Source organism: Ptiloglossa arizonensis, chromosome 4, assembly GCF_051014685.1.
Source record: "Ptiloglossa arizonensis isolate GNS036 chromosome 4, iyPtiAriz1_principal, whole genome shotgun sequence".
Taxonomy (NCBI): Eukaryota; Metazoa; Arthropoda; class Insecta; order Hymenoptera; family Colletidae; genus Ptiloglossa; species Ptiloglossa arizonensis.
In genome coordinates this window covers 19,598,777-19,618,893 of record NC_135051.1, presented here as the reverse complement: position 1 = coordinate 19,618,893, position 20,117 = coordinate 19,598,777, and the positions used below count along the sequence as shown (strand labels likewise).

Sequence of the window (20,117 nt, the reverse complement as noted above, 5' to 3'; positions counted from 1 at the left end):
AGTAATAGTAAATTTCCCGGTTCCTGTCGGCGAGAGTTTTCCACCAGGAGTTCGTACCGAGTTTTCCACGGTGAAACGGTCCCGTGAAATTCCCGCCGTGAACACGCACGAATAAATCGGCCGTACGTTAATTCGCGATTCGAAATCGAACGATTGTACATTTTGAGGTTAGCTTCCATTATATTACAATATTACATCGCTCTTGCTCCTATTTACATTATATAAATACTCCGGTGCGAATCTTTGCGATGATAATTCATTTACTTTCAATGTTTTGCGTATTTAAAAAATACTAACACACGTGATATTCTTCAACCTACTGTGCACGACTCGCAAGATGTCCTCTGCGAAAACACAGGAGCTTCGAACTGTAACAACTCTGTTCCGATACGTCTCGTCTACTTTCTTCGTCACTCGACCCAATTAGCACGTGTGCAGTGACCATTAATACGCTGGAGAAATGTGTACGGTACGGGGGGCGTGTCTTACGTATTCCGACCAATTAAATCCGCATTCCTTCCGCGTGAATTCTTGTCAGTCGTGCACAGTAGAATATATGCTCGAGAACTGGGTGAAATAGTTCTTGTTCTCTGATAACACTATTTCCAAATCAACGGAGGGAGACTCGATTTCGAGTAACGATACGCGTCCGATAATATTAATTTTAACAACAATAATAATTTTTCACTTACTTCTTTCGTACGTTCAAGTTACCATTTCACTCTTATCTCTCCCGAAACACGTGTACTAAACTTTGCTCCGTTCGTATTGCGAAATTTATGGAAATTAGTTTAAATTAAAAGTTACGAGGTTCGTTCGAAAATGGATCTCGTCGTTCGTGTTACACTCCCGCGAAAGAAATTCCTCTCGTGCGATACTCGTTCCTATCTCGTCCTTAATCAGATCGGTTCGTGTCGAGATTAGTATCCCATAAAAGAAAGCGAAGAGGATCGAAGGATTTTCGAACGTTCCATCGGCCAGGATGGAAGCGTATCCGAGTCTGAGCATGTAGCTTGGGCGTGAAATCGCTGGCAGAATCTTCGCGTTCTACGTGCAAGTTCGGAGCGTATCACGGCCACGAGTGCCTGCACACGTTATGCGTTGCATAATATATTTTCAGAAGGGTCGTTTAAGGTGGGTCGGGGGTGCGCGTCCCCCGTCGACAGGGTTTCATCGACCAATCGGTGCCGGGGTGGAGCTTAAGCTACACGACGGCGTCAGCACCTCTTCTCTTTCGCGAAGGCCTTCCTCTGTCTCACCTACATTCGCGCCTCTTGTCTCTAACCCTTTCCCCTGGTCTATATACGGTTCAGAGGCTTTCCCAAGGCCCTCGTCGATGCCACTGTCGCTGCCGATCAAAATCAGCGATACGTTACTTCGACCGCTACACTTTCAGCCAAAATTCGTTCCTACGCGATCGAAGACGTACGATCGCGCGAAATGAAACGTACTTACTCGTCCGGCGGGCATAACTGACCCTCGCGCTGATCACGCGTGGGTCTAATTTGACCCGGTGGAACCGTTGCACCGCTCGAGACGCACTGTCGTCTTTTTTTTTTAGAAATCGAGGGAAGTATGAATAGATCATTGAATATTTGAAGTATTTACAGAGCGTATTACGGGTCTGGTCGACGCATCTGGGTCTGAAAAGACCCAGATAGTTCCTTGCATTGCTCAATTGTACCGTCAGTACAACTTTTCTTAGAAATTGAGGGAAGTATGATAAAATCATAGAATCTTCGAAGTATTTACGCGAGCTGGGTCGAATTACGGGTCTGGTCGACACCTCTGGGTCCTTTCAGACCCAGATAGATACTTGCATTGCTCAATTGTACCGTCAGCACAACTTTACTTAGAAATTGGGAAAAGTGTGAGGAAATATTAGAATTTTCGAAATATTTACCCGAAGTTCGAGGCAACGGGTTACGGGTCTGTTTGGACCCACGCGTGGCCTCTCTCGTAGTGAACAAGATCGTTGAGAACTCTTTCGACGATAACCGGTATATTTCGAACCGAATTAATGCACACCTCTAACTCGTCCCGCAACTCGAAATCCAATTCCGCTTCTAACTCTCGGCTCCGTAATTCTCGCGCAGGCACAGACATCAGCACTCACGCCACGCGTCTCGCTGCGTCTAAAATCGCTGCGTGAATTCCAAGAATCCATTCTGTCGCCTGTCCTGGGCACTCGTCGTTCATACACACGCACACACACAGCCGCACAATCCGCAACAGACATTGCTCGAAATTGCAATGCGGATATAATTCGTTTCGAATTTTTCCTTTCAGATACACCCGTGAACGGAAATCAGCTGGAGCACCAGCATTTGGTCCCGAAGTCTACGAGCGAATGTGAGTAAACATTATAGTTTCGAACTGCGTCGAGTATCACCAAATAATACGCTCACGAATGACACCTGGAGTGCACTTGCTTCTTATTTTGCTTTCCAAACCTGCGCAATATTCCAAACACGCTTCTTCGAGACACCATCCAAGGTCTCTGCACTTTTAAACGTAGTGTCCAGCAAGTAGAGACAAACGTAAAAGATACAAGTATTCGTGTCGCAGTATTCGAGTTACAAACTGCCTGAGAATGAAATACATTTATTTTATTTAGTTTTTATTCAACGACTGTATGTACTGCACGTGGAAAAAAAATGTAAGTTCAAGATCACGAAAGTTACAAAGGTAGCAACGTGAACGAGTTCAGTATCGAATCTACGTATGGGCAGTTATTCAGGGGGTTGCATAAATAATAAACATTCGTTCTTTTTATTACAAGATGGTTTCTTTCATTCGCTATTAACAATTATAATATTTTGTTCCTTTGTTACGGTTGAAAAGGGACATAGTATTGTTTTTGTATTTTTCCAAGTGACATCTTCTGAACTGTGCACAGTACACAGAGTCAGCAATAGTAAAGATTAACCAAAAGTATAAAAATTGTCAAAGAATGGCATACTCAGATGCACAGGTACATACGATTTTTTTGTTTTTGAATTCTTCCAAATGCCATCTTCTGAACCGTGCACAGTACATGAAGTATGAGATAGTAAAGATTAGCCAAAACTATATAAATTGACAAACAAAGGCATACTCAGCTGCACAGATACATACCATCTTCTTGCCTCTGAATTCTTCCAAATGCCATCTTCTGAACTGTGCACAGTACATGAAGTATGCAATAGTAAAGATTAGCCAAAACTATAAAAATCGACAAACGAAGGCATACTCAGATGCACAGGTACATACGATCTTCTTGTCTCTGAATTTTTCCAAATGACATCTTTTGAACCGTGCACAGTACATGGAGTCAACAATAGTAAAGATTAGCCAAAACTTAAAAAAAACGACAAACAAAGGCATACTCAGATGCACAGGTACATACGATCTTGTCTCTGTATTTTTCCAAATGCCATCTTCTGAACCGTGCACAGTACATGAAGTATGCAATAGTAAAGATTAGCCAAAACTATAAAAAACAACAAACGGAGGCATACTCAGATGCACAGGTACATACCATCTTCTTGTCTCTGTATTTTTCCAAATGCCATCTTCTGAACCGTGCACAGTACATAAAGCGCACAAATGTAAAGATTGACCGAAACCGTACAAAATGAAAACGAGGGAGATCCCCAGATACCCATGTGTACGTGTCTCTTCCCTCTGTGTCCTTTCAGACGACTCCTCGCGAACTGTGGCCACACTGCACTAGGCAAGGTGAGAAGGATTCGAGCGATTGTTCGCGTACCTCCCAGTTGGGTATCCGTTGGCGTATCAATGCGTAATTGATCTTTCATTCGGTGGTAGCAACGAGAAACCACGAACGAACGTTTCGAGCGGTTTACTCGGAAGGTGTTGCCCCGGCTATTCGTCTCTTTATTCCTTTCAAGATGCCCCGGCTCACCCCGTTCGCGAACTTCTATTTCGCCTACAAAAGGCGAGTCGTGAAGAAAAATATACAGTGCCGGCGTCTGATCTATGCCCGACCTGAGGATTTCCACGCGACTTTTTCATTCTGGCCCCGTTGGGCGGCAACGGCGAAGAGTCCTCGCGAACTTTCTCGTTTCCCCCCTTTTCTTTCGCGCCTCATTGTCGGGACGAGTTAAAAAGAAACTCCTCCGGCTGCACGAAGAGCAACGAGAGGCCGATCGATGAGAGAACAGAGGGATTCGTTATCGCGCTATCTACTACCATGGTCGTAGCAGCCGGGGGACCGTTCTCTCGCACGGTGGCAACCGATAACTTTTAATCTGCGTATTTAGCCACTTGTATCACGGCACGTTCTCACGTAACGGGGACAGTTGTCGAGTGTTTTCGTCCGTACGAGGTATCCGCGATACTGTACGATGTTCGTCTACGCGTTCGCAGTTACCATTGTTAGCTACGGGTACTTTCCAATTACCACGGAACTCACTTGTTATTGTTACACTTTCGAAGCTTGCGATTTTTGATAAAGGTAACCGGACGGTTTAATATTACACAGAGGATACAAATATTCATTATCGAATTTAATTTATTGCAAACAGTTACGCCATTTGTGTACACGTTTTTGCGAATGCGTTCCTGTACACGTGTTCAGAATGCATTCGTGTAATCCTGATGAAAGGTGTGCTTTGACCGAAAGTGAATTTCGGAAGGATACACTCGGTACGATTTTGCTAAGAACTCTTATCGAGGGTCTTCGAGTGTAATTAGCACGATTGATATTGATAAACATAGTTTGATTATATTCGGTTGTTCGGATAGTTATTTCGTTTTCTTTTTCTTTTGGTGAAAATGAAACACGATTTTTTTTAGAGTGTATAGACATTTTATTAAATTATATATTCTCCATTTTGGAAAAGGAAATGATTTTCGGAACAACCTAATAATAGAAGGATTATTTTCGAGGTTTTTATATATAGAGAGTACTGTATTCCACTGTACTACCAATCAAAGATAATTGTGAATGATATTAATTTATGTTACTTTCGCTCGAAGAAGGCCTTCAACGTAGGTCGAAGTGTCAAGAATCAGTGAAACCTCGATAATTGCATAAGAAACTCGTACGTTGCATTCGACGTATTAATAATCAATCCGATTTGCGCCTATGACTAGGCTTATTGAATATTTTTCTCCATTTAAATATTTTCTTCTACCTCTGTTAGCGTTTAAATAATCATTTCGTTTCCACACTGAGGTCGTCATCTCTCGACGAGGGGAACAGTGGCGCCATCTACTATTCGATCAAGCTTCCACTCGATCCTTACCTCCTCGAAAATCAAACTTTCATTGTCCTGAACATTCTCTTCCTCTCAGTTACTTACTACCCCTCAAAATACTTAATCGTTCCAAAATACTCAATTATTCCAAAATACTTATTTATTCCAAAATACTTAATTATTCCAAAATACATAATTATTCCAAAATACATAATTATTTCAAAATAATCAATTATTCCAAAATACATAATTATTCCAAAATACTTAATTATTCCAAAATACTTCATTATTCCAAAATACTTAATTATTCCAAAATACATCATTATTCCAAAATACTTAATTTTTCCAAAATACTTAATTGTTCCATAATACTTATTTATTCCAAAATACTTATTTATTCCAAAATACTTATCTATTCCAAAGTATAATACATCATTATTCCAAAATACTTAATTATTCCAAAATACTTAATTATTCCAAAATACTTAATTAATACTTAATTATTCCAAAAACACTTAATTATTTCACCCTTCTCTAAAATTTTCATCCCTCGACGACAACAACGTCCAGCTGAGAAAAATACACCTGGACACTCTCGATCGTCCAGTTTCGTTGCAACGTTCCTCGTCTTCGAGTAATCGAAGAAACAACCCTCTCACGGGCCCGTCCACTGATTTCTCGGGTTGAAGCAGCTCGTTCCAGTCGTGTCCCGTAAGAGAAAAAGATCCCGCCCGATCCGATGTTTCGCGCAACGGTCGCGCCCGTTCGTTGTCCGGAGCACTTTTTCCATTCCCCGTTGACAACGGGATCGGTCGCGAAGGAAGGGTTGCGAGCGAAAGGATCTGCGGGGAGGCAGGGTTCGAACTTCCGGGTTGCAGGAGCCGCTTCTGACCCGAATCGGCGATTGTTGCTCAGCCGCGAGCGATAAATTCGCGGGTTATATGGGGCGCCGGCCGGGTTCACCGGAGGATGGCCGGAGTGGAGAGAGGGTTAGGGTGATGGTAGGGGGAGACGGTGGTGGTGGTGGAGGTGGTGGTGGTGGTGGTGGTGGCAATGGGTATGTCTCCTCGACCCAGTTCCCGGCGGCCGCAGATTGTACGCACCCGATACGAGCATTTCGCATCCGGGGTGGCGTGTCGAGTGCCTAAATCGCGGCCCGACTCTTCCTCGGCCACCTCCCGATAACGAGCTGCACCCCCGCCACCCGGTTTGAACGGAAATGCGGTTCTTTCGTAACGTCTGACTAAATTCGTTAACCCTGTTTCGATTGGGGTAATAATCTCCTCTTGTTCGCGGTACGACACCCCATTTTCTCGAGTGTTTTTCACGATAGGTTTCGAGGTTAGGTTTTAGGTAACGACCATTTTGAGTTGCACCCCCTCCCCGCTACCTCTTCACCGACATCTACGATCGAAACGGAAATACAATTCCCTTTTGTCGAGACGTACCACTTTCTGGGGCACAATAGCTCGCTTATCGAATGGTTTCCACGAAACACTCAATTTGAGGTTAGGTTTTAGATAACGACGTTTCGGTTGTATCTCCTGTACGAAACGGAAATGCGGTTCATTCGTAACGTCTGGCACCAATAGTGACTCTTTTCAAGTGCTTTGTCCGGGGACTGGTTCTCGGGGTACGATACTCGGTTTGTTTGGGCGAGTTTGGTCGTTTCGAAGATAGGTTTCAACGATTGAAAGTATCTGGGTGATGGTTTTCTAGTTTGTGTGATTTTAATCGTTTATCGACTGTCACCGGGACAGTTCATTTTGGGTTACTGTTATTAGGTATTGCGTACTAGACTCTCGGATGAAAAGACAGCACACACGTGCCATTTTCGATTTCTCGTGTTGTAATTTTGATAACGCGAGAGTTGCGAATTGTGTGTAAAGTGGAAAGATAACTCGGATCGGTGAACTCTCTACCAAGAAATGTAAACGTATGAACAGGTATGGATAAAACGATAGCATAGTTAGAAGATATAGGGTGTCCCGTTTATGTTGACACAACGAAATAAAAAATGAAAAGGTGGAACATGAGATTCTTCTAAATTTCTTTTAATTTTAAATCACTTTGTAAAATAATACACGGTTAAAGGAGTGATATTTTCATTCTCGTTTTCCAAAGGTTACTTCAAGGTCATTTTCGTACTTTTAAATAGAATAGTATATTTTTCCCTTGACTTTAGGAACGAGGGAAGAATTTTATAATATAAGGGAAGAATTTTATAATATAAGGGAAGAATTTTATAATATAAGGGAAGAATTTTATAATATAAGGGAAGAATTTTATAATATAAGGGAAGAATTTTATAATATAAGGGAAGAATGTTAGAATACATTATTTACTTTGATTTGACATTAATTTTTTTGCCCCGTAGAATTTAAACAAAAATTTAGTCACGTCAAGATGAAAGTACAAGGTTTGCCAATTGTTGCTCAGCGAGCCGACCCTAATTAGCATAATTATCGTTACGACGTTCGTATGGCGTTGTTTTAAGGAAAAGTGCACACGACAGAGTAACAGTCAAATTACTCTGAAAAGCCCTTTATGACGGTTCAACCCTCCGCGTGCAATGTAAATGTTTACCTATAATAGCGAATTCAACGGAATTGTCTTATTTAACGGTGCAAGTAATCGATTTTCGCGGATTAAACACAGTTTTGATTATAGACATAACTCGCGAGCAATTCATCCCCTCCACCCTCCCCACTCCCTTCACCCCCGATCGTATCGCGCCTGGAGCCACGCGTAATTTATATAATTACACGGGTACTAATTCGCTCGTTATCGAAAATCATAGCATTAAAATAGAAACTTGGCTCGAGTTATCGATTCAAAGGGTTAGTTCCCCGATAATAGTCGAGCGTCCCCCCGCGATAATTGTACAACAGTTTCAACGGAATCGCGAATCGGTAAATAATTTTGCGCAATTGTATTTCCTTTATCGGTGTGCATTATACATCGTTATCAATTATTTCGGACCTCGAATATCGTCTAACGACAAACGATGGGATTAATAAATATTCGACCGAGGGAAGAAAGTAATCGAGCCAGTGGTGGGGGAACCAACTATCCAACGTTCTGCTCTCGTGAGCTAATTGGCCGTTAATTATATAAACATCGTACCGCGAGAGAAACCATTATCCCGCGGTGTTTCGTAATATCACGGAAGAGTCCCTTATCTTCCGCGCGTTTAGTACAATTAATGCAAAGTAGAGCAATGAAAATTTATCGGATCGCCGTGAAGGAGATTTTTGAATACGGAAAGAATGATGTATATTTCGATGATGGTAATTACAATAGCGTTAAAGTAATCGACCTGTACGATTTGTGCATTTATTTTTCATTTATTTATCCAGCCAACAAGAAAAACCCCGTAACGTTAAAATCGTACAGGAATTGGTTCGGTGCCAACGAAACAAAAATTGTTTGCAGTCTGTTTCACAAGAACGTGGATATTTCTGAAACAGTTAATTTTTCTGTAGAAATTCTTACACAGCAAGTATATTTAAAAAAAAAAGCAAATACGCACTCGTTTGATAATGAATAAATGAATGAGATTTGTGCAGATATTTTACTGCACTTTTTTTTATTTTACTACAACACTCTTTTCGGACGACAACACGAGAAACCCTTTTCCAACCGCTTAACGTATGCTACACTCATCTTGAAGTGCACGTCTCGATGACTCGGATAGAACTGAAAGGTCAACGCGTAACACAGGAGAACGTAGGTGTTTATAGTGTGACCAGCATAGCCGGAAAAGTAAGCCGAGTTCCATGTGAAAGGAGTGGGGAAAAATAACGGGTGTCCTATTGTTATCCGCCGCGTTCAGGTCGCGTCGCTGACTAAGAAGTACGATACAATAGATACACCTGTTACTTCTCCCACTCTGCCGCTCGGTGTGGGCCAGTGAAGGTCCCAGCGCGGCCTTCTGCCTTCCCCCACTTCTTACACGCGAGATTCTTATTTTCTCGGCTACGATCATTATTTCGTCACGAGGCAGTGAAGATCGTAGCGCCACCTGGTGGTCTCTAGTACAGTAGGGACCAGTGTGGTTAGATTTCGCTCCCTAAATCGCTGACTGAGAGGAGTGGGGGAAGGTGGTGCGGTAGGGACCTACCCCCTCCTTCGCGCATCGTGCCTCGAGGCATTGAAGTGGGAGAAGGTCACGAATAGGGTGAAGGAGGGGGACGGTCCCCACCACATTACCTTCTCTCACTCCTCTCAGTCAGCAATTTAGAGAACAAAACCTGATTATGCTGATCACGACGGTCTCTTCTTCGTCAGGTATCGAATTTCGGTGACATCGCGTCCACGTTGTCACGAAACACTGGTATTTTGCACACGTGGTAGACTTAATAAATTTTTTCGAACACGAAAATAATTGATCGGTAAAAAAAGTCATCGACATGTTCCATGATGTTTCGCTGGAATAAATGTACTCTTTATAAATATTGGTAACTATTTAAATACATAGTTCTTTGGTCGATAGTAACAAGTAGAAAAACGATCGACACATTTTGCAAAATTTCACTTTCGTTCGAATAAATTCGATTATATTGATTTTATTATATTGATTGTTTAAATACACGTATAGTGTATACTCTTCTCGCGATAATCTTAGTTTCTATGGTAGCGAGTTTAAGTGGAAGTCTACCATGTATCGATACGTCGTAAATGTCACAAGAAATATTCGAAAATAATCACGTGCGCATCCTCTCGCGAGTTTCCCCTTCCGGAAATGGCTAAGATGTAACGTCGATCAATTACAGTCGAATGTGCGGCTCTGAAATTTGATTAGGTTAATTCGATAACGAGCTTATTTCGGTGGGCGACTCCAACGGCCGAAGCCCTCCCTGCTTCAGAATTAAACTGCCAAGACACGAATCTGCAGCTTGCGGATACGATATAAACGACTTAGTTCACGGGGAATGCGGAATGCACCGGTGGAATCCTATTGATTACTTTGGTTTCGCTCGTCGTTGAGGTGGTCTATCGATTTCGCGACGCTCCGGGAATTTGAATGAGATTTTCCACGAATCGTGAGACGTTTCGAAAAACACTTGGTTTCCCTTTGATTTTCCAACGTGATCGCTGGTGTGCCTCGATACGTGCACGCGCGCAACGACATCGATCATTTTCGGTAATCGAGTAACTTCGATACCAGCGACGCGCCACGGTATCGAGACAAAAAACGAAATCCGATACGAACGCTATTAATTCTCTAAATATCGAATTACGTTCACCAGTCGTTGTTTCGGCACGATTACCGGTGTCGTATACGTTCACGTCGTCTTTTCGACCTCTTAACGGTCCATTTGTACCACCGACGAACTGAGCACGGAACGATTGTATTTTCGAAACTTGGGGGTGCGGATTTTTGATAAAAAATAACGATTTTTCGCATCGGAATTGATTAGGAATAGTTTTCGAATCAAAATGGGTCGGAAAAGATTTCTTGAATCAAGATGGATCGAAAATAGAAAATTGTTATTGTGCAAGACAAAAATCAATCTATTTGTGAAGAAATTTAATTTTTGAAAAATCAAGCTACTTGTGAAGAAATCTATTTCTTGAAAAATCAATCTATTTGTGAAGAAATTTAATTTTTGAAAAATCAAGCTACTTGTGAAGAAATCTATTTCTTGAAAAATCAATCTACTTGTGAAGTTACATATTTTTTGAAAAATCAATCTACTTGTGAAGAAATCTATTCCTTGAAAAATCAAGCTACTTGTGAAGAAATCTATTTCTTGAAAAATCAATCTACATGTGAAGTTACATATTTTTTGAAAAATCAATCTACTTGTGAAGAAATCTATTTTTTTGAAAAATCAATCTACTTGTGAAGAAATCTGTTTTTTTGAAAAATCAATCTACTTGTGAAGAAATCTGTTTTTTGAAAAATCAATCTACTTGTGAAGAAATCTATTTTTTGAAAAATCAAGCTACGTGGGAAGAAATCAATTTTTTTTTAAATTTATCTACTTGTGAAGTTACCTATTTTTAAAAAAATCAATCTACTTGTTAAGAAATCTATTTTTTGAAAAATCAATCTACTTCTGAAGAAATCTATTTTTTAAAAAATCAATCTACTTGTGAAGAAATCTATTTTGTGAAAAATCAAAGATCAGCATCCCTAGTTAAAACACAAAGTGATAGTGCGTTTGGTCAGGTACAGTTCTCGGAGACCATCCTGTTCGTCATTGTTTGTTCAAGGTTATGTCGGTTATGGAGTCGGTTCGTACCGTTTCGAAATTAGTCTCACGCTGCTTCGCTTCAATTTGTGGAAAAAAGTTTAATCGAAACACCGCACTTGAATTAATTCGTGCGTAGCAAATTAAATTGTGCACAATTGGGTCTCGTTCGTCACGAAGTGTACAACCAAGTATCGTAACGTCGTTGGTCACGCGGTTAAAGATGAAACGTAACCGCAGTCCTATTGTCGAGCGTTACGCTTCTTTAGTTTCTGACAAGCAGTGCGAGGGTAATTAAACACGCGCCGAGCTCGATGTAATCGATAAGTATCGCTACGATCGTCGGGTGTTTCATTCAATCTCGAATCGTTTGAAGACGTTCCTGGGAACAATTCTATGCGCGGGTATCGATTTACGAAACGTAAACGTATCGTTCGGTATCAAAACACGTCTCGGTCACTCTTAACGATCCCTCGATCGTTTTACGTAACCTGGCGAATTCCACAAACCTAACCGTTTTAACCCTTTGAACTCGAGAGACCCTCGATCACCACTCGATTCAATGTACTTCTTTCAATCCGTGAAAATTTTGTGACTCGAAATTCAAATTGAAAATTAGGTATTACGCTCTTTCAAGATGTAAACATATATATATATATATATATGCCGAGCATTGAAATAAAAATATTCCATTCCACGTTAATTTTGCGATGAAAAAAATTTCACCGAGGCGCCAGTATCGGGCAGCAAAAACGCTTCGAGTGCGAAGGGTTAATAATTCGATCCTCCCGTAACAATTTCACGCTTCATTATTTCCGCTCGATCCCGCAATCGCAAGTCTAATAATTTAGATACACCGTAGCTGAAATTCCGGTAGCGCGATATTACCATATCGCGATAATTCAATAATCCTTCTAGCGCTGCAATCAACCACTCCTGTGTCCAACATTCCCTGACATCGGCGGTTTACAAATTCCGCAGGAAGGCGTAGAATATTAACAACATTGATCGATAAACCCCGGGATTTTGATCGTGGCTTTGCATACGTTGCTCGTCGTCACGGATTTGTGTGTGTGTGTGTGTGTGTGTGTGTATGTGTGTGTGTGTATGTTCGATAAATCAGTGCGATATCTCGCCGTCTTATCGATTCACAGCCAAGTGTCAAGGCCACTTTCGATAATCATTTAGCATTATGCGGACAGCTGCGTGGGCGTGCAGCGCTTCGACAATGCAGTCGCGTGCGAGATGCACGCGCCACTGATGCGTTTACGCGCATGCGCGGTACCGTGACCTGAAACCGGGGTCCGCTCGGGGTCTGGAAAACCGTTCGGTGGTGTTTCCCGGTAATTTCCTTATTGCGATACAACCGGTGCCTATTTCGCAGGACTTAGCGTAATCGCCGTATAAATCGAGGCACTCGGTGTACCTCGACACTTTCACGAGCAATCACGCCCGGGTTACGTCACACGCATTTTCTTTTCGAAAGACGAGACCGGTAGCCTTTACAAGTGAAGCGCTATTATACTTTTATATTACTTGGATCGTTTATTTCATTTTATCCCCTCGTAAACGCTTCTTTATACGACGATGAAACGTTCGGGGATGCTACCGGATAAAGGATACCCGCACCGAGATCTTTCGAATATCTCTCGAAGGGATTCGTTCGTCGATATTTTTCATAAGTTTCGAGAGAAACTGGACAATGTGAGTATCACAATTTTCTTGAATGCTTCGGTGTAATATCTTTATGATTAATGTTTGAAAATAGAGGAGGAATCGAATCGTTTTGAATATTTTCCCGAAGAGTTTATTTTTTTTACAGCTTTGATATTTATATGTAGAATATTCTATATATGTAGTATTACGCAATTTTAAATATCTCTCGAAGCACCTGTCTCTAGTATTTTCACTAGAGCAATGTTCAACAAGGTTAAACAGTTTTTAATATCTCTTCTGGAAAGTTAATTTTTCGATCACTTCACTCCAATGTTTTCGTAAACACAATATTCGGAAGAAGTACACAATTTTGAATTAATTACCCGAACACCTCATTTTAATATAATATATTCACTCGCGTAACGTTCAGAAAAAGTCGACTCGCGAAGATAAAAACACAGGGTGTTTACTTGGGAAAAAAAGAGCAGTTGCACTTTCCCGGTGCATCGTTGCACTTTAGTAAAAAACGAGGTCGTAAGAAGATATTGTCGTACCACCCTATTTTTTCCGCTATCGTTTTTTTTTTCCTTTTTTTTTTTTTATTGTCAACGGCGTATGATATATGACTCGTGTGAATTGCATGACTCACCCTTTATATTGGCAAATAAGAATGAAAATGAACGTTCATCGCACTCGTGTATCACACACGGTTTAACAGAGTGAACCTCCGCGATACATTTCACCACCTCTCTCACGCACTCGTGTACTTTTGTATTCATTTTCCACTCGTGTATCCTTTGTGCGTAATAAAGGCGTCAAATGAAAAAAAAAAAAAAAAAAAAGAAAGAAACAAAGCAGCCTCGACGGAAGTGTATTTCGCGGAGAATTGAATCAGTCTAATTTTTCTTTTCTTTTTTTTCTTTCTTTCTTTCTTTCCTTTCGTAATAATTCTTTTTCCACGAGCGTGGAATTTTCTTCGCGGGAAATTCGAGCGCCGTGAGGACGCAATTGGCGCGTTAACGCTGACAATAAATCTCGAAAGCAGAAAATAAAAACCGGTAACGATCGCGTGGCGTGTTATTAAGTAAGCCATCAAACCGATGTTTTCGTCCTCGGCGTTGCAATACAATCTCGAGACTGAAATACGAGGCAGGAGTTTCATACTTCGCTCTTCCGCCTCGAGGAAACTCGCAACGTATCGGACTGCAATAAATAAGAATCTTACGTGTCTCGAGCATTTTTCCGTGAAAGTCCTCTGATACTTACAGCTGACGTTCCTCGATAATGCGCCGGAACAGAATCTCTTCTCTGTACTTACATACGCGTCTCGAGGACATTTAATATCCTCCCCTCGGTCCTCTTCGTCTCTTCGAGGCACACGGGAGTATTTCATCCCCCATTATTTCGTTGAAATCGGGGAAAAAAAAAAAAAAAGAGTAACGTCGAAGAGAGAAATACGAGCAACGACGTATCCGCGTGAACGATGCACGCGAAACGTTCGTAGCTTCCGTTTGAAAATACCGATTTATCAACCGGTTCTCGAAACGAAAGAATTCGAAACCACCGATGGTGTTCAACGTTGTTCTCCCTGCACTGAAAAGGAATTTCGAAGTGTTTCGTCGAACGCTTGGAATATTTTTCAAACAACGCACCGTGGAATTTCCCGTTCCAGAGGTTAGGGCGTACAACAAGCTGCGAGGGTTGTACCTTTCGAAAGTTATCCGGTTTTAATAAACGCACCGGCGGAGATCTATCGCCGATTAAAGTACGAAGGAATTGCCGCTCGATGTAATTTAGTTTGTCGTTGAACCTATTTTCAACCGCGTAGCGATAAATTCACGGTCGAATGTCATTTGTCTTTCCAAACGGGACTTTTTGCCCGCGGAATTGGAAAAGTTCTTCATCCCTAATTCCAGAAGAAGCTGAAGGATAGCGACAACGAAGACTTTGATTAGCAATCTTACTTCGGATCGAACTTCGAGATGTAGTAATTCCCGTTTTCTAGTGAACGTTATTCTAAGGGTTTGAAATTGAATCATCGTCAACGTTGTTGGTATCGGTAACGATTAATTGCTGAGGTTTTTCCGATGAAAATGAGTCCAAACACGACCTGGTTAGGTTTGGTTTTAATTACGCTCAGTAGCGTCGCTTTGAAGTTTCAGTTGTGGAATATATGTAGTGCGAGACTCGTTCGCTGTTGCTCTGTCTCTCACGCTCTTAATGGACTTGATTTATTCTCTCGGTTCGAGATAGAAATCGTTACCCCGCTTTCGAGTGAACAGGTCCTCTTTCCGTTACTTGAAAGCGGGAATTATCCTACCGAGCTGTAAATCTCGTCGAATACGTGTGCACGTGGATCGTTTAAAACGCATATTTGGCTAATTCGAGTACACACGTGTACGTATAATTGAGCGTGAGAAATAATCACGAAGCTAACCAGCGTGATACAAATACCATATCGATCTTTAATAGCAATTTCGTCGTAGCAATTTGCTCCTTTCAAGCTGCAACGTCGTCGAGCTCCTCGTTAATTGCTCTCGTCTGTCCATCAGCTGTGTTGTCGCTAAAAGTGAGGTGGAAAGTTTCAGCGATTCGATCGTAAATCAGATAAACGATCGTTATCAATATCGAGCATGCTTTAACGTCTTTATTGGTTCAACCTTTCGGTCCCAAATACAGGCCATCTTCGATAAGAATTCAATGTTCATTGATACGTACGAAAAGAAGAAAATTTTCTTTTTAATCGTCGATGAAAAAAGAAAAGAGAACAAATACTTTTCTACGGTGTCTCTCGAATCGTTGAATTTATAAAAACCTTGTACCATCTAAAGTTCGTTTTCTATCGGAATAATTGTCGAATATATAACATAAGAAATAAGATACTTTTATTTCTTCCTCGAGAAATTTCACCAAGCTACTGCTGCCCTGTAACAAAGAAAGTTTCGAACCCGAAGGGTTAATTTCAATCGTAAATCTCCAAGGGGACAAAGAAACTGGCGAACTGTAGACGCTTCCAGATCGAGTTCCTCGCTTAAAGATCGTGTTCCTCGCTTAAAGATCGACCAACGATCGCGACTCGATCCAGTGAGCGAGCTCCAAAATAGTAGGAGCGAAGTTCATTGTCTGCGACCTTATTCCAACGTGTTGGGCTTCGTATTCCTGAATGCAGGCCTCGAGACTGCTAACTGGAGCGTGGCACGCAATTTCTATCCTAGACCTTCATGTCGGACGTTTCGTTATCGAGCCCCAGCCGTGATAATTGGCCGGATAACACCGCGATTCTGAGACGATATCGTATTACTTTTCGACCGTACGTTGCACGAGGACTTGCTACGCCAAACGACGCGCCGAGATCGCTTTTTTTTTTTTACACTGTTCACGACGAGCGTGAACCTTGAAACGTTTACCATCGGATACCGCAGACGTTTAAATTCTTTGCGTGCAACGTGACTCCGAAATCTCGTCGACAGAATTTACAGAGGTGTTCTACATTTCAGTATTGGCAGAGAAAAGTAACCAATGTCCTGAAACTGTTTGGATTCGGTCTGGAAGAGTCAGTTTTATACGCGAGAACTCGACCTTGTCGAAAGAGACCCGGTAAGGCTCGGATACTTGATCACGAAACGAGAATTTGCTCAATTATGGAAGGAGGGTAGCGTTTTTTTTTTTTTTTTAATGAGAATCGATCAAAGATAGTAAATTTAGAAAACGAAGGAAATGTGGGTACAGTGGAGATGACGGTGGTACAATTATCGAGGGAGAGGTTCGATCAGTTAACGAGGTAATCCTGTAACTAATGCACGCCATGGAAATTTTTCGACTGTTTCATTCAGTCTTTTTTTCCATGTAACGTGTTTAGTGTAAAATATTGAAAAATTGCAAGATAGTGTAAAGAAACCTCTATATTATTAGGTTGTCGAGGAATAAATTCGTCGACCAATTTTTCTCTGTTAGAATTGAACGGATTTAACCTATTTTCCAGGGACGGTTGTTATCAATCACGCATTCACGTCTGTACGCCAAGTTGTTAATTTCTTCCACGGCGAACTTTTCAATTTCCCATTCGAAAAACTTTCCTATGACGGATTTCATGTCGTTCCGATTTGTGTTTCGGGCGCTGCGCTCTGTACGATATCGTGTCGCTTTGTACGCGACTCTATATCGAACAATACAAAAGCTGTATTCTCGAGCCAACAAACACGGTGTGTTTTATGCCGCTCGAATACCAGATAGCGTGGTTCTGGATTCGCAAAACATTGCTTCGCGCAACTTTTCCATTGTGAAATTGAATCGAATCTTAACAGAATGTTTCACGTTTTTGTAACTTGCGGCGCAGTACGTTCACACGTATTTCATTAAACATAGAACAACAGATATATATATATATATATATATATTTTTTGTTTGTTTTTTCTTTTAAATTATCACACGTCGTTTTGTCACCTGGGTTATACACCAAATCTTCGATAACTTATTTCCTTACTGTTTGTTAATTTTACATTTCTAATTGCAGACCTTTTTCACTTTGTACGTTATAAAATTTTTAGTAATTATACAATTCAGAGGACAATCTTTAGATACAATTTAGAGTGTCAAGGACACTCTTTTGAGTAATCTACAAAAGATTTTAATCGTTGCTCATTATTCGTTAAAAAAATGATTATAAAAAATATTTGAAACATATAGCATTTATGTTCGACAGTATTTCTACGTATTGAACGAATATAATAGCGAATTATAATTTGTTTACAAGTTTAACACGTGAGCGAGGAAAGGGCTCTGGCTACACCACCAACCGAACTTAATTTAATCTAACTTAATCGGTGGATTAGGTCAGGGTAGACTAGATTAATAGCCCGCTAGCTATTCCGGACTACTCAAGCCGGAATTCAAGATCATTAAAATCGGTTGACGCTTAAATCGAGACAACGCTTGCTTCAAAAGCAATTAATTTTGCTAGCTTCGTACCACAACAATGCTTCCTGTATATTAAACTATACTTTATAGTGCAAAGATTACAAATTTCAATTTTTCTTATCGATATTTATATTATCTTATCCTGAAATATGGAACAATGAATTTCCAATTGGGCAATAATTAATTGTCTATATCTTTTTTAATCTTTCATTATTTTATGTTGAAATGTAATTAATGGGTCTCTTTTGGTATTATGTGTGAAAAACAATATCCCTCGAATGACCATTAAATATAAAATATTGAAAATAAACAAGTTATGACTTTTTCAAACTCTTCAGTCTTTCAACCACCCTGTAAAATAATAATTCAAACTCCACTGTATATTTATTTGTCCCCCAGCACAGATCAGGATTTTCCAAGAACTTTTTCAACCCTTTCAGTCTTTCAACCACCCTGAAAAAAAATAATTCAAACTCCACTGTACAGGGTATTCCAAGAACTTTTTCAACCCTTTCAGTCTTTCAACCACCCTGTACAATAATAATTCAAACTCCACTGTACAGAGTATTCCAAGAACTTTCTCAACCCTTTCAGTCTTTCAACCACCCTCTAAAATAATAATTCAAACTCCACTGTATATTTATTTGTCCCCCAACACAGATCAGGGTATTCCAAGAACTTTTCCAACCCTTTCAGTGTTTCTTTCAACCACCCTGTAAAATAATGATTCAAACTCCACTGTACAGGGTATTCCAAGAACTTTTTCAACCCTTTCAGTCTTTCTTTCAACCACCCTGTAAAATAATAATTCAAACTTCACTGTACAGGGTATTCCAAGAACTTTTTCAACCCTTTCAGTCTTTATTTCAACCACCCTGTAAAATAATAATTCAAACTCCACTGTACAGGGTATTCCAATAACTTTTTCAACCCTTTCAGTCTTTCTTTCAATCACCCTGTAAAATAATAATTCAAACTCTATTGTATTTTTCTTGACGCTCCAACGAAGATCAGGGTGCATCCAAGTACCGTGTTCGATTGATTCGAATTTCGCGGCAGAAAGATCGAAACGAAGTTACTCCGAAGGTAGAGAGAGTCGCGCGTGTTCACCAGGTACGTGTGATCGTCAATGTCCGTGCAACTCCTGACACGGTGAAGTTCGAATGGAGTGGAGCGCGAGCGGCGATGGATCGCATGCCTAGCGCCAGTTAACAATCGAGACCGGTGCATTTATGAATAAGGCTGCACAGAAAGCGAAGTAAGGTCACAGACAATGAACCTCGATCCAGTTCAGGGCCTTAGCGCACCGCCACGTCGAGACGTCGGTCAGGGTGGTTCTGACACACCTAACTCTGCGAGAGAACAGACCTCGGGGGCAATACGGTGATCCCCGCTTTCGAGTGAAAACGTTTACATCTCGCGAATCATCACCACCGTTGTGTTTATTCGGCGCTGGTAACGCTCCTAGAACGCCACGAAGATTAATGATATCGCTGTCTTTCTTTTCATAAATTTTCATCATTCTTTTCGTAATGAATCATCGAGTACAGGGATGTCCTTAATCGAAGGTGTAATCCGTTCTTAACGGTAGTACCATCGGGTGAAAATTAACGTAATAAAGGAAATTAAAATGAATTACTGCAATTTTTATATCGTAATCTATTCTTAATAGTGGTAAAATCGAATGAAAATGAACGTAATGGAAATTAAAACGAATTACTGCAATTTTGATATCGTAATCTATTCTTAATAGTGGTAACATCGAATGAAAATGAACGTAATGGAAATTAAAACGAATTACTGCAATTTTTATATCGTGATCTATTCTTAATAGTGGTAACATTGAATGAAAGTGAACGTAATGGAAATTAAAATTATTCACAACGATTTTCCGTCACGATTTTTAAAAATTGTTCCAAGGAAAATTACAATTAACGAGGAGTTAGAGTAGTCTATCCAGACGGGTACTCTCGATCGATTTATTCTGGGTTTCCTTCAGAATTAATACAAAACTTATCTCCAACGGATTAACTCGTGCCACGAACTTCGGGATTTATCGCGTTGCTTCTCGAAACTGAAGAAATTGACTTATACCGCGTTAGTAATTTTACGCTCTTGAAATTTTATATTTTAGCCTCGA

At 40.7% G+C, this 20,117-nt stretch overlaps 1 protein-coding gene across 3 annotated transcripts in view; it reads left to right on the top strand.

Annotated features, from left to right (window-relative positions):
* Kcc (solute carrier family 12 member kcc) overlaps positions 1–20,117 on the top strand; it is a 188,020-nt gene that overhangs the window by 25,312 nt on the left and 142,591 nt on the right. For all 3 annotated transcript variants that reach the window (XM_076309103.1, XM_076309102.1, XM_076309101.1), the window contains exon 2: positions 2,290–2,352. In XM_076309103.1, the coding sequence (XP_076165218.1) occupies positions 2,290–2,352 (63 nt within the window). The remainder of the gene's footprint in view (positions 1–2,289; positions 2,353–20,117) is intronic.